This window comes from Triturus cristatus, chromosome 7 (assembly GCF_964204655.1).
Source record: "Triturus cristatus chromosome 7, aTriCri1.1, whole genome shotgun sequence".
Classification (NCBI taxonomy): domain Eukaryota; kingdom Metazoa; phylum Chordata; class Amphibia; order Caudata; family Salamandridae; genus Triturus; species Triturus cristatus.
The window spans coordinates 525,048,833-525,063,733 of NC_140590.1; the positions used below are offsets into that span (position 1 = coordinate 525,048,833).

The 14,901-nt window shown below is 46.4% G+C and overlaps 1 protein-coding gene and 1 long non-coding RNA gene across 4 annotated transcripts in view; one reads left to right on the forward strand and one right to left on the reverse strand.

Moving 5' to 3' along the window:
- Window positions 1-14,901, reverse strand: part of MGAT5B (alpha-1,6-mannosylglycoprotein 6-beta-N-acetylglucosaminyltransferase B) — an 819,262-nt gene that overhangs the window by 187,044 nt on the left and 617,317 nt on the right. The window contains exons 12-14 of the mRNA XM_085616896.1: window positions 7,849-8,004; window positions 7,608-7,754; window positions 4,824-4,940 (exon numbers count right to left, since the gene is read on the reverse strand). Coding sequence (XP_085473022.1) covers window positions 4,824-4,940; window positions 7,608-7,754; window positions 7,849-8,004 — 420 coding nt within the window. The remainder of the gene's footprint in view (window positions 1-4,823; window positions 4,941-7,607; window positions 7,755-7,848; window positions 8,005-14,901) is intronic.
- LOC146810013 (uncharacterized) overlaps window positions 1-14,901 on the forward strand; it is a 175,680-nt gene that overhangs the window by 120,803 nt on the left and 39,976 nt on the right. For 2 of the 3 annotated variants that reach the window (XR_014966531.1, XR_014966530.1), the window contains one exon: window positions 11,403-13,297. This is a non-coding gene — a long non-coding RNA (uncharacterized LOC146810013). Of the gene's footprint in view, window positions 1-11,402; window positions 13,298-14,901 lie in introns of those variants that run through there. The other variant, XR_014966533.1, reaches the window with a different exon arrangement.

Consider the following 14,901-nt stretch of genomic DNA (forward strand, 5'->3'; position numbering starts at 1 on the left):
TACCTACAGGTACCTATGTGATCTTTCAATTGGTACCCAAGAGATTACAATGGTAAAACACAGCAAGCTCAAATCCAACCGCTGCTCACCAATGTGAGAAGTTGGCCTGGTATATGCTGTTCACTAGTTCTAGTGACCACCTTGTACCATGCCAAGCAACCCTTATGGTGTGGTTGTAAGTCAACCTTTTCGGACTAGCTGCCCTAGTGGTAGCGTAGGCTAAGCAGTCTTTGAGGCTAAACTCGTGATGCGTGTTAAGCAAGCTGTTTTACCAATAGTAACCCCCTTTTATACCAATGAAAGGACACCACACCGATATATATTCAAAATATATATGTATTTATTTCTCAAAGTAACCCCTAGTCTCTTTATGAGCACAGGAGCACAAATCGTCAAACAAGATTATCACAGAATACACAGAAGTTGCACGTTATATGGATAGGCCCTGGTGGCCACTCAAACCATATACTAAAATAGTGGTATAAGTACCACGAACAGAAAAGGGAAAAGGCCTAGGGCCTCTAGAATCGCTGGGCCTACAAGGAGCTAACGTCAGTTAGTGACCAGGAGGTCCACGGGTGGCGTGTGCAGAGCAAATAGTCACACGCGTGCTCCCATAGGTTTCAATGGGTGCGTAAAAAGTACAAAGTTACTGCAAAAGGAATCTTCCGGATGACCTAGGAACTTAAGATTTGGAACACAGGCACTAGAGATGTATTACTACACATGGGCACCGGAGTACCAGCTTTACCTCACCCACAGGAAGCGGGTGCATAGGCCTCAAAGTGCGTCGGGTTTCTTCTATCTGTTCCGTTGAGCCTGGGACAAAGATGCTGCAGGCGGTCGGTCGGGAAGAGATGCAGTGGATCCAAGAGTGGATCGGAGATGTTGAAGACCTGTAAGCAGAGGGGACAGTGTTCACAGTCACTAGCCAGTGACCAGCGTGGCACCAGGTGGGTACCAGGCGATGTCGGGTGCAAACAGGTGATGAGGGGTAGCTTGTCTCCGCAGCCACGTGGTCCCTGGAGGTCGACGACGTCCAGGAGTCGGCTCACGAGCTGTCCCACGCAGGCTCTCGCTGTCGGCGGTGTCGGCGACTTGATCGAAGCAAACAAGCCTTGGCAAAAGCAATTGTAGGAGGATTCGGAAATCAGCTGTTGGTTCTGACCAGCAAGGTCAGAGGGATTGCTCCTTTGGAGGGGAGCAAGGGCCAGTCTGGAGCAACCAGACCAGCGGTGTTTGTCGTAGATTTCGTCGCCAAGATGGCCACTAGCCAGCGGGCCAGCAACCGGTTAGGCGCGTCGAGTGGCAAAATGCAGAAGGGCCCCACGCAGATCGTGGAGATGCTGGAGGGCTCACCTTTGGTGCAGATGCTGCTCGAGGGTTGGGCTTCTCAGGACCCAAAGCACAACTTGGAGGGAGCCTCGGTTGTTGCACTGGTCAGCTTGTCGTAGTCGTTTCAAGATGGCTGGCTCCACGTGTCTCGGTGCCTCCACGGGTCTCCTCTTTTCAGGGACTGTGGATCGGGCGGTGAGAGGTCTGGAGGTCCAGGTCTTGTCAGTCTCTGGGCTCGGGCTCCGGCGGGAGGCGGCGGCAAAGCAGACGGTGATTCGCTGGATGGTGCTTGCGTTAGCAAGGTGGTCACTCCCTGACCACAGGGGAGATTTTCTTCAGTCTTCTGTGCAGCAGAATGTCGAAGTTCCCGTCTTCTTCTTAGTTTCAAGTTGATTCCAGGATGTCTGAAGTCTTAGGACACAGCTCCTACCTTTAAGCGGATTCTAGGGGCCGGACTACCTGCTAGGTCCCTCCCTATGGGTGGGACCAGGAAGGGGGGTGGTTACACCCCCAATCCTTTGTCCAGCTCGCCCCAGGCCCGGGACTGGTGTGCCCCAGGACCGGTTTGAACTGGCATATGCACCGAGGCTCCTTGTGAGCCACAGGCATGTCTGGTTTCTTTCAAGCCCTACCTGACCAATACACAAAATCCTGTCTGGGGTGGTGCACGCACCTCCCCTGGCAGGAAACCCTTTGTCCACACCTCCCAAGCTGGAAGGACTCCCAGCAGCAGGAGGGCAGACTTGTGTCTGTGGTGGCAGCATCCATTTTGTGGAGCTGAGGCTATGTCTGATTTTACCCGGGTTTCAGGCACTGTACATGTCGTGTCCCTCTAGAAGGGTGGAATGCTAACCCCGTCGCCAGAATTGGCGAGGGGTTAGTATTCCAATTCGTATGACACCTTACTCGACATGTTTTGATAAAGCCAAACCAAAGATAGCATTTAACCGCGAGGTTCATAATGCACTTAAGAGTATATGGTATGACGATATCTGGAAACAGTAGAAGGAAGTTGTTCCGACCACTGCAGACAGGCTCAGCTCATGCCAGAGCACCATCTCACATGGAACCAAGCACTCTGCCTTCAGGATTGTTAAGGCCTGCCATAGGAGTGACTTATAGGTTACCAGGTGTCCCATTTAAGGTTAGGTATAGGTATACTACTCCTAAGTAAGAGGCGATTACACCAACTTACCCCAGCTGAGTGATCAGCCAGTTGTGTCAGATTGTTAGGCCAAGCCTGGGGTGGCATAATACATGCTGCAGCCCCTGGCAGGCCTTGGGTACACCAATGCCCTGGGTACCTAGTGTACACTGGTACAGGGGCTGACAGGGTGATCCACTTCCAATTGGTTATGCACCTAGGGTGCATAGTTTTAATTTAGTAGAGAGAACAGCAGGCTGGGGGTCTGATTGGCAGGCCCACAGCCTCAATATGTCAAAAGCCAGTGAAGCAAAAAGCAAAAATTTGGGGTGACCATAGGATAGCAGACCCTACTCTCCTACACCATGCTACAGAGTTCTGGCCAAGAAAGGGCAGGATAGAGACAATTGTGTTGGAAAGGAAGAAGATGCTGATGAGAGAGTCCATGGTAGAGCGTAACGGTGAAGAAGGGCAGGGAATAATCATGCTGTGAGGGATGAAGATGCTGATGAGGGTCCAAGCCACAGAGTAACGGGGAAGTAAGGGCGGGAGGCAGACAATCATGTCTGAAGGGGGCTGTCTATAAACAGATCTTCCATTTGAGGCCCATTATACATTATTGCGGCGGCAGGCGTGCTGCAGAGATCTCCACAGCGGTCTGGGAGGGCCCCAGATTGGTGTCTTAGCCGGCTCTCCTCACTGTGCTACTTAATTAGCCATGCGCCGAGCGTGGCCGGAGATGTGCAATATCCCATTATATGCTTGTATGTTTGGCTTTATAATAATGAGACCCTTTTCTCTTCGATGCTCTGGAATATTACTTCTGTTTAAGAGCTCGCGTGAGGAGAGAACTCATTTTGACAGCACAAAATTGAAGCTCACGCAGAGAATCGCTTCGGGAAAATAAAGTATCTATTCGCTCTTTCACTTCAGTTTCCTTTCACTTTAACCACTTCCTTTCTCGCACATTCCCCTTCCTCTAGCTTCTCTTCTCTCTATCATTTTTTTCTCTATATCTTTCTCCGCCTACTTGGGGGCATATTATAAAGACAGGCGATTAAATAAAGCCGTGTTAGATGTGAAGGACGTCTAACATGGGCTTCAATTGGAATTCCATAGAGCATATTATCAAGCCCATTATCGCCGTTTTAGCGGCAGTTTTCTGCCGCTAAAGCGGCGATAATGTTATCGCCTGTCTTGATAATATGCCCCCAGGTTCTTTTCACAGTCTGTGTGAATTTCCTCCACTCTCTCGCGCTACCTTCACCTCTCTCCCTCCACTATAGGTGGAAAGACAGAGGTAAGAAGGAATTATCCTTTTCTTTTCTCCCTTCTTTCCCCTTGCCCTATGCCTCGTTTTTTCCCATCTGCCTCTGATTTTGTCCTGCCGCATAAACCACTTATCCCGCCTCCCAAATCAGAGAAATGACCAGCAACCCACGACTGACACTACAGCATGTAAATCTGCCCGGGGCAGAGGAAACACAGCATCCCCCAGCCCCCACTCTCCACTCCCCCATGCCAGCATGAATATGTCCTCTCTTCCTGAAACATACTGTTCTGTTCAGAGGTGAGAGGGACAGGGCGGGAAAGTGAGAGTGCATTCGACGTCACATCTTTCCCAAAAGGGTCCTTCAGTGATTTATTAAAAACATATTGAGAAAAACACAATTGCCGTGAACAATAGCTGCATTGTTTGAGTCGTTCCCAAACTCTATAAAGTTATATTTTTACTGGGAAAGGTGCATAATTATGCGACAGGCGTAATGGCGGAAAACTAATTACAGGAATTTTGTGTAACAAACTTAATGCAAACATTTCCGAAATAATGCAAATTACGCAACTGTAATTTTAATTTTGCCCCAGCCTAATGCTTAAATGAACAGTGTAATTGGAAAGGTCAAAATGTCTTTTTTGCGGTCACTTTCTGTTTATGTCTGTATGCAGACTTAGACATCAACAGAATTAAACCTTTGGGGGACACGGGACTGTGAGGAAATAGTGTGATTATAGAACATTCTGTCGCTGGACATGGGTGTTCTAGGCATAGATTAAACATTCCCAAAACAGAATTAAAACTGGATGACTAGTGTGCACTGTGTGTGGAGTGTGCTCTGGTTGCACAGTCTGGCTTGTGGCTTGACTTCTGGCCTGCTGAGATGATTGATGTGGTCCAAGCGTTCCAGATAGAATGTCACTGGCTGATGGGAGTTGACTGGCATGTCTTGGGTGATATTCCACTGGTTTTCAGTGTTTCTGGCACTTTGTTATATTTTGGTGTCCAGCAGATGTAAGGATCCTTCTGTCTGCCAATAGGGAATGGACAACATTATCTGAAACATACCTTAGTCCTCATGATGCTCTGCAGGGCCTCCTCAAATTCCTCCAAGTTGTTGTAATCCACGGTCCACACATGCGGTTTCCCGATGTAGCTCTCCATGTACGGATGCTGAGAGGAGACCTGTTTGCAAAGAGAGGTTTTTTAGATGAACCCCTGCCGTGCAGAAGATAATTAATTTGGGCAATGTGGATGGGACAGGTTTTTTTATGCAACATGCATGATTATTTCTTATTCTCTTTCATCGATCTTGCATCCTTCCTCCGTTTATACTCCAGCCTTCCCTCATTTCTCATTTTTTTAAGTAAAGCATACCTTGTCCCACTCAGTATGTGTCAGTCGAGCAGTGAGGGCGAGCATCGTCCTGAATAGAAGCCGAAACATACTAGAATTCACCTAGATTAGCAGTGAGAAAGCCTCACAGTGAGTCCCACCACACGCTCGGCTCTGTGCCTAACTCCAGTTGTGCACTCAGAAGAGAGGGGAGGGGTTAATACTCGTTTCCTGATTAAGTAAAATGCAAGGGCTGTGTCGCCTCACCCTTACTCCATGATCAGACTCCATTCTGATGAAGAGGAAAGAGCTGGAGCAAGACCCTACCCAGGCTTTTGATGAGGAGGTCACCGGGTACTGGTCTCCACTGGCTCTAGCCGACTCTTCTAGTAATCAGACAAGGATACATCGGCCCTCAGCCTGCAGTCTCCTCTACCAGGCCACATGCTCCGACTTGCTTTTTGAGCAGTGTCTGTACTCTAGTGTGTGGCATCTCTTAAAGAGAGCATGGTCACTTCTCCGCTCCCCCACATGGAGAGAACATCAACCATGCGTACATCATGCAGGCTAGTGACCAAAGGACTAGTAATCAGATGGATATGTCTGTTTCAATCTGTATGTTCCCAATTCTTCAGTCCGATAAATTAGCATTTCATTTACCTTATAAGTGAGGGGCTATGGGGAGGGGTGAGGATGTCGGACCATAAGCAGACTACCTGTGGGGAAGTGTCTAAGGGAGGTATTCTGTGATGTCAGTACTCTTCGACATCCAGGGGAAGGGTAAAGCTAGGCGGAACTCCCTTTACACTCTAGATCTGATGACCCTGCTAAAAATGACTGGACTTAAAACAAAGAGTCAAATTCTTCGCCACTGGTTTCATGGCTCCAGTCCCCACTGTATGCTGCCAAGTTTGGTATGAGTGCAGATAATAATACCATATTTTGCCATCCCACAGCCATTGGGCCAGCCCAGTAATGATCATCAATCAAAAGTATCAGAGCCAACACTTTTATTGTATTTGTTGAGGGCTGAACTCCGTCACTAAAAATGATGTCCAGCCCTGCACAGCAGTGATGAGTTGTTGCATGCATTAAGGCTCTCGCATGTTTCCCAAAAGTGAGATCTGGCCTGAGTCTACTGCAGGGCGCCTTTAAGGACTCCCCAGCAACTTTCCAGCATCTTATGACCAAGGTGCTGCGGCCGGCCTTGCAGAATACTTTGTAGTTTACGATGTAGGCCCCTATGTTTTCAGACCATGGTCCCTCACAATGCACATAGATGAGATGTCAGGTTGAATCAAGAGCGTTAACCTCAAGGCCAAGACTGAGCGGAGCCGATCTGAAGAGCGCAAGGCTGAGTATCATGTTCACACTTCAGGATGATAGGACAGGCAGAAGACAGAAGTCAACAGGTGGTAAACTGGTTGGAATTTTGAAGTAGCTCAAGCCTTCACCCTAAGTGCAGGCACTTCAGGGATAATCTGGCTACTAATGTAGGTTTGACTCAATTTCAGAAGACTGATCCAGAGCCTTGACTGATCTCATGAAGTGCAAGAGGCTGCATTTGGACTGAGACTCGTTAACCGGGCCTCAAACACACATACACACAGCTCTGCTACTCAAGAATTCAGACACTAAGAATCCCTACAGCACTTAGACCAACACTTCAGACTAAGGATTTAGAACGGTCCTGAGACACATGGGTTAGTTTGAGTAGTATCAAGCCATTTCATGTCCTGGCCTTTGAACGTTTCCTTTAATCGCGTCAGCATACCACAATGGAGTTGTAATGTCTAGCCATGGTCTAGGCTCCTCAAACTCTCCAGCCACACATATTCTGTACCTGCGCCAACAACTAGATCAGGTGCTATTCTGTCATCTGATTACATACTGTTGGCAAAGATGAGATGAATCTAGTTGTGTAAGCACATTAATAAGCTTATCGCTGTAACTGGAGGAGTGTACCATTATCTTTTAGATGATCCAGCTTGTGGACAAATCTATGGTTCAAATGTACTGAGATGTGCAGTCTAGAATGTACACCTATCAAAGTGCAATCTTCTAAAAAAAAACACAGCAGCAAAAAATACAGTTTTATGGAGTTGCCTGTCTAGACGTGCAGAACAAACTGGCGTTGAGAACTTTCTGGGGCGACTGGTGAGGAGCCTATTGAATACCTCACCACTTCCTTCCAACTCACAATGCCTTAAGAGCCTTATTTTAAAAAGAAAGGACTCTTTGTTGTCTTAATTATTCTGGCAACCACATACAGGCCCTCTCCTCTCAGTTCCTTACCATTTGTTCTGGTTCCCTGTTTCATGAAGGGGCAGGGACTCACTGCTGAGTCCTTTCCTCCAAGCTCCAGATACGTAAAGTAAATTTTTAGAGGAATTGCCACTACGTTTACTAGCCTGTGATCTAGCTTCCTTTTCCTCTTTTGTTAGAGGCAAGAACTCACGTCTTAGTTATACCAATTGTACTCAGACTCCCTGTATAAATAAGTAGCCATAGACTCACCTCGCGTGATGTGGGCTTCCCTCTGAAAAACTCATGGTTGAGGGAGCTGTGCGGTGGATTGAAGCGGGGCTGCAGGTAGACACAGCCGTTGGCAACAGCCTCCAAGGGAGCCGGGCCTTCATAGGGGAAGCCGAAGCCGATGAACAGCTGTGAGGAGGGAGGCAAGAGTAAGACATTGAGAAGTCAGCCAAAGAGGAGGAGGGAGTTGGGGCGGAAGTGGAGTTGAAGGCAGTGAAAATACCTTGGCCTTCTTCAGAAGATGCTGGAGTTCACTTTGTGGCAGCAGGCCATGGTTCTTCACAAAAGGTGGCACCTCGGGGGGCCGCTGGCTCTCATAGTACACTGTCCCGTGGATCTCCATGTGCTTGTTCAGGATTGCCAAGAAGTTCTCTTTACCCTGGAAATGGGAGAATACATGAAAGAAGCAGAGCGTGTGATTGATCCATGGATGTGAAAGAATACAGCACCCCTGAGGTCAGTCAGTCTGCCTTATATACGGAAAGCAGCATGAGGTGAATGGATGCTCACGGCTTACTTTGAACAAGTATCAAACATAAGCAACTGTTTCTTGCCTCTTCACAATTGACCAAAGAAAAGGAGTCTGGGAGGTGCTTTAGTCTGAAAGAGCATAAACAGTGACAGCGTCCTGTTGTTCCAAATGGTTACTGTTGAATACATTTCTACAGATGACTGAAGTTTATATAATGGATAATGTACCCCCTACCATCCATTATATGGATATTGCAAGTCACGAGGAGTTCCTTAACCATATAGAGGAAGGAGTCCAATGGCCGAGTTCCTTTATAAGGTTATGGAACTCCGAGGTGACTAGCAATATCCCTATCATGTATGCAAGTGAGTACTTTAGCCTGTATAAAACATGGTCACCACCAGGGCCGGACTGGGAACAGAAACCGGCCCTGGCAACCTGCTCAGCTGCCCCCCCAGTGTGAGGGCTAGTGCCGAGCAGTTCGCGAGGGCCGATTACGGCTGATTTTGTTACAGGGGGCCGATATTGCCGACCCTCGGTAACAAAAACGGCCCCCCAGGGGCCCAAAACCGGCCCCCACCATAGCGGCCTACCGGGGAAGCGCCCAGTGCGCGCTATGGCCAGTCCGGCCCTGTTTCCCACAAACAACTTAAACCTCAAACAACTTAAACCTTGGCACGTAGCTCCTTCATATGTAAGAGCATGCATGTTTGCAAACATGAATAACAAGCATTGGCATAGCCAATAGGTCTCACCTTTGGGACCTTATAAGTGTTTAGCCATGCAACAGTTGCATAACTAAATACTTATAAGGTCCCAAAAGCGAGACCTATTGGCTATGCAAAGCGGCCGTGCGGCCGCGAAAGTGAAAGTAATTGCGGTAAAGCGCGTCGCGCGCGCCCGCGCACATGCACTGTAGCTCTAGGCTGGCCTGGTAGCACTTTTTGGAGCCCTCTCAATAAGTCTCGCCAGACCAGCGCACGCGCTGGGTCAGGTGAGACCTAAAAACAATCTCTAAGATATTTGTTGCAAATAGATATTAGCAAAACAAAAAAAGCTGCAGTACCTCAGAACGTGTAGAAACATGCAGAATGATTCAAGCTTTTTTCTAAGGAGTGCAAAAAATAAACAAGTTTGCTCTGCTAGTCATTGTAAGCTAAAAAATAGAGCACACGAAAGTGAAGCATCTTTACGATTTTCATTGCTTTAAACAGCTGCATCAATTATGCTTCTTGACCTGCCTTTTACCTCGGCTGCTGGCTCGGGCAGCAGACATTGTGATATCAGAACTCGACTGTAATAACTTATAATAATCGAGTTCTGAAGTCTTTTCTTTATAAACGGCGACTGAGTGCACTAAAAGTCGCTGATTATCAAGAAATCAGAGACTGGCGTTTATACAGGGATTACAGACTACCCTGTAATATACACTATTATAAAAGGATAAAAAAGCACAAAGGATAGACCCTCTCAAGATTATCAATGGTGTCTTTCTCAATAAGTGCATTTATGGAGTATGATTAACAACGAAGGCAAAAAAACAGCAGACTGTTGGTGGAAGCTACCTACCTAGACCGCCCACTGGAAAAGTACAGCCAACGCAGGTTACAATAAAAGTTCTCACAGCAGCACAAGGCTGCGAGTGCAACACCGATCAGAGGTTTACTGGGTGCAGCCAGCTCTTTTTTCCCAACCCTTTACATCTCACCAACATCCTCCCTCATTCACCACACTTCTGCTCGCCGTCCCTCTTCTTACCCCTACTCCCTTCACTCTTTCCTTCGATACCACTCATTTACTTTCCCAATCTCTTCTCTTGATACTATTCTTTTCCTCTCTGTACTCCACAGACTTGCCTCATCCTTTCCCCGTTCCCCACTCTCTCCCACATCCACATCCCTCCTCCTTGCCCCTCTACCCCATGCACTCTTGCCTTGCCCCCGACTACCTCATCCATTCCTACTTCTGGGCAAAGCCCCCTATGAAAATCTCTTGCTGGGCACCTAATACCCGCACCCGCCAACATGAAGAGGAGACAGAGACTGTGCAGAATATGGGGTTGTAGACATATGACCAACATGTGTTCAAAAGCAAAGTCTCATACGGTTCAGAGAGATTCCCCTACTCAAAGAGTTGGTCTCTTCCTCTGGTGGTGCCATGAGCGCCTGCACCGCTAGTGCAGGGGAAGGTCTCACTCTGTGACCGAGAACAACACATGCAATGAAACTCACATACAAAGATGCAAATAGGAAAACACTGATTTGTGGCAGAAAATCATTAAACACCAGGACAGGAAATACACCGCTACGGGTACTTCTGTGGAACACTCCAAGCACTGGGTCTGGGAATATACTTACACTGTGACAGGCAGCAAACACAAAGATATTCACATCGGTAATGAGAACACACATGCATCAGGCAAGGGAGATGCCCACTAGCATAGGGACAAAAACACAGGCCAGGGAATTAACTTCTATGAGATACCCACACTAGGGCATACGGGCACCGCAAATACTGGGATAGGAAATACACAAACACTGGGACCAGCATTTTGGGGGCCGTGAGCACACCAGCACCTGAACTAGGTCGTCCACTCATAATGACTGTGAGCAGGTGTACCTTGCAACTGGATCAAGAAATAAACTAGCAAGGCAAGAGAGAGAAGCTCACTTAATAGAAAATGTACTCATCCTAGGACCATGGATATGTAAAATGACAAGGGTCAGTAAGCGCATGATCTGAACATACTCGTGAGAAACTGCATCTGTCCTGACAAAGATCCAGAGTTTTTACTTTTTTCGACCCTAAATTTGGACATCTGTGGAATAGTGAACCTTGCTAATTAGATTCAGGCCCTCTATGCCCTGTGTTAAAAAAATCACACGTTTGTCACTTTAAGACTACCGCATGTCCCTTTGGGCTCTTCTAAACTATGTCTACACTGCCAGGAGTCAACATATTCACGATGCGCATTGTAAGTTACTGTCATAAGAGCTTCAAGACTGCCCAGTTACAGCTGCATGCGGTGATGATGCTACAGAGGAGAGCATGTTCCATCCCTGACTCTGGCTGAGGGCTGTGATTTATTAAACCACGCGATAAGCCGCAAAGCTTGTGGCAGAGTGAGCCCTATCTCCAAGAATTGATTAAAGTCTGGAATCTACACCACCTGAGGATGTCAGCTGATGTTTTAATATTCGAATGCTCGGAGCAGTTGTTTCTTAGACAGCCAGACTTTCAAACGTATCTTCATTTTGACATAAGCCTTTGGAAATCGTACCAATTTCTCCATTTCTTTTTTCTAGGGAGGCATGACTTCTCAATACTGGTGACATTCCTGCTCAGGGAAGACAACTCAACCTATGTACATTTATCGGAAAGAAACTGAACAAAGTATTCCAGATGAAAAACGGCTGGAGAGGGCGTTAAAGAGAATCCTGCCATGGGTGCAAGTGGGTGCGACGGAATCTTTTCAGTTATGGGGTCATGCAGACTTTTTAGCCGCAGGGAACCTCAGAGAGTGAAGGAGGAGGCTTGCCTGCTGGGTTGACCGACTTCAAGACATTGCCTTAATTCTTCTTGGTTGAAAAGCTGTAATTTCAGAAGGGTTTTCATTATAGGAGAAGACTTTTCAGTTTCAGAAACCTCTTACCATGTTCAGTTTTATAGGGAGCTCTCTGTGGGGTTGGAGTGCTAGAACTCAGATGCTAGGGATGTTTGTGCGCTGTAAGGTGACTGCTTTTTGAGTTAGATCCTATGTTACACTGGCTATTCGCAATGATCCTTTGGAGGATAAAATGTTTGTTCGTACCACTTACTCATTGTTCAAGACCTGATACAAAATATGTTTTGCCCAGGGTAGGATATTTCTCAGAAGCCCCTCAGACCTTTCGACTGCGTCTCCAGCTGAAAATCACTGGTCTGATAAAGAGACTCCACCAGCATCCAAGACCACTTGAGACCAAATCCGCTTGGAATGCTTGTCTGCTACATAAAGTTTGACTCTTCGGGCACTGTGTTCCCAAAGGAAACTACTGAGCCATGCTGGAAGTCTGGTTAACTGGCTACTGAAATATCAAGTTGACTATCCTCTGTTGCTTGTTGAAGACTAGTCTCATGGGGACTCGGTGTGTGTTAATGAACACCCAGCAACATTTTCTGTGAGAGACTAAGGTCACCGAGAACCTGCCCTCAAGACCTCACCAACATGTGGAAAAATGGAAAACATCTTTTACTTATTTTCGAATTTAGGGGCTCTGGCGAATTGACCTTGGGGGTCCAGTCATGACCCAGTTCCAGGTTGGTCCTCCTTGAAGATTTTTTTTTGTATTGCATTCACCCAGGTAACACAAGGGATGCACAATCTCCTAGCAAAAAACAACAGTTGATTGACGGAATGCAGAACAATGTCATACATTCACCCCAGTACAGAGATCTGGGCCTAAATCCATCGTTTTTATGCTCACCATGCCTTTCCAGTTTGAAACCAGCCATATGCAAATCAGTCTTGACCCTGTGCCTCATGGGAACAGTCCAGCCCCAACTGCCAAGACAGGTCCTCCCTGCATCCTAGGACCGGTTTTGGGGTTTCACCCCTCTTCAGCCAGGATAGCTAGATTCCAGTGGCATTGAGAGCACAGGACCCCCATCTGGGCATACCCGTCCCACGTCGGGTGACAAATGCAAAAACAACACTTGATGGACAGAATGCAGAACAATGTCATACATTCACCCCAGTACAGAGATCTCGGCCTAAATCCATCGTTTTTTTTTGCTCACCATGCCATTCCAGTTTGAACCCAGCCATATGCAAATCAGTCTTGACCCAGTGCCTCATGGGAACAGTCCAGCCCGAACTGCCAAGCCCGCACAATCTCCTAGAGCCCAAAAAAGATACATTCCCAAGTTAGGTCCTAGGCAACTTTGTGGAAGTGTATATGTATCTCTTGTCAATATTTCTACTTATTCAGACCATTCCCGTTAAATCATTAATGCATATTTTAATATACCATTCCATTGGAAATATGTTTGATTATTGTGTTTATCTTGAAAGTCATAACTGTATCATTTTTTCAATGATGCCATTATTACTTTAACATTTCCTTGAATGTTCATGGCACGCTTTTTAATCACTACAGTGAATGTGGCATCTTTGTGTGACTGAATGCTTCTTGGCACTATTGTGACGATGTTTTGAAAACGCTGGCGGTTTTAAATGATGCTTGTTAGTTTTTTTAATATATATATATATATATATATATATACACACACACACACACACATATATATATATAGATATATATTTATATATTTAGCTTTTACATAACTTGTCTGGGCACTGAAAGTCTTTTATTTCTTATTGCATTATTGTAATGTTGGCTTGGTTTGCATACTACCTACACATGCACACACACCTTCTCCTCTCTCTCTCTCTCTCTCGCCCCACCAGGACACCCCATGGTGAGGTGGGCACATAATAAATATGGTCACTCATTTACCAACTAACTCACATTTGCATAATCGCTCAAGTGAAGCTACTTGCTTTGAACAAATAACCCCCAGTTAAACCTGCTTATCTCAGTGGACTAGAGCGTGGGTCATTTGCCAACAGGCCAGTTTCTCAAAACTATTAAGTTATTAAGCACAGATAGGCACATATATTTTAACAGCAAATGCAGGGAATAAGCCAATATTGGGGCATAAGGAGAAGCACTACTTAAGCACTATCTATAAACAATGAAGCACTTAAACTCACACTGGACACTACTCACATGGCTAAATGCTTATGCGTTTGCACCATCAAACAAATGTAGAGTTATCTAAACTAATCAATTCAAATAGGCAACACCAGACAATTCTAAATTGGACCAAACGCCACTATTAATTTACCATCATGCTATGGCCACTCACGAGTCCTGAGAAAAGGACCGCCATGCATAAATGACTAGGAGGCAGAACACAGTAACGTGAAAACACTGATAGAGTAAGTCTAGGATGCTGATGAAAGGACAGAAGGGGGGCAACTTATCTATAAGATGACTTGGTTTCCTAGACAGGTTAAGAGTGCCGGGACCCCTTGCCCTTGGTTGGTGGGCGTATGCTTATTGTTGTAAATACTTATTTACATATTAGCCTTGTTAGTACTTACCCTGTTTCTTGTGTGTGGGTCAAGCCTTCCTTTGTGTCCTTTCCCAGTTCAGATCCTAGAACGCTTGTAGCGTTCTTAGTACTAGCATGTTACCGTTGTGGGGATTCCAGCTGGTGGCAGTTGGTGTCCGGTCAGCGGTTGTGGTGTACGCTTTGTCTGTGCTCTGCGAATAAAGATCCTGCTTTATATAGAGGAGACGCCTGCATTCCTTCGTGTGTTTACCTACATCATTTTGGCGACGAGGATGGGATGGGATGGTTTGTGCAAATTTTAGAACAGCTCTGGAGCAAAATCCACCGCAAGTGGGGATTAAGGGTTTTAAAGCAACAAGTGTCTTTTCTCACAAGCGGAGGAAACTATTAAGAGTCATAAGCTAATAGTATGTATTTTTAACCCCATACACAACCTGTTTTCGCCAAAGAGTCACTTTCAGAATATTGTCACACTTTAACTTCAGTGCAAACGGAGGCCAGCATGGCACAGCAAACTAACCAACAAGTCAATGTGACTCTTCCACCTCAATTTCTTAGCGAACCAGGGGCCCCATCAATCTCATGGGAAGATTGGATACGTATGTTCGAGAACTATTTGGACGCATTAGATGGTCAAGAATTTCCTGCTAAACGGAAGAAAGCATTGCTCCTGACTGCTCTGGG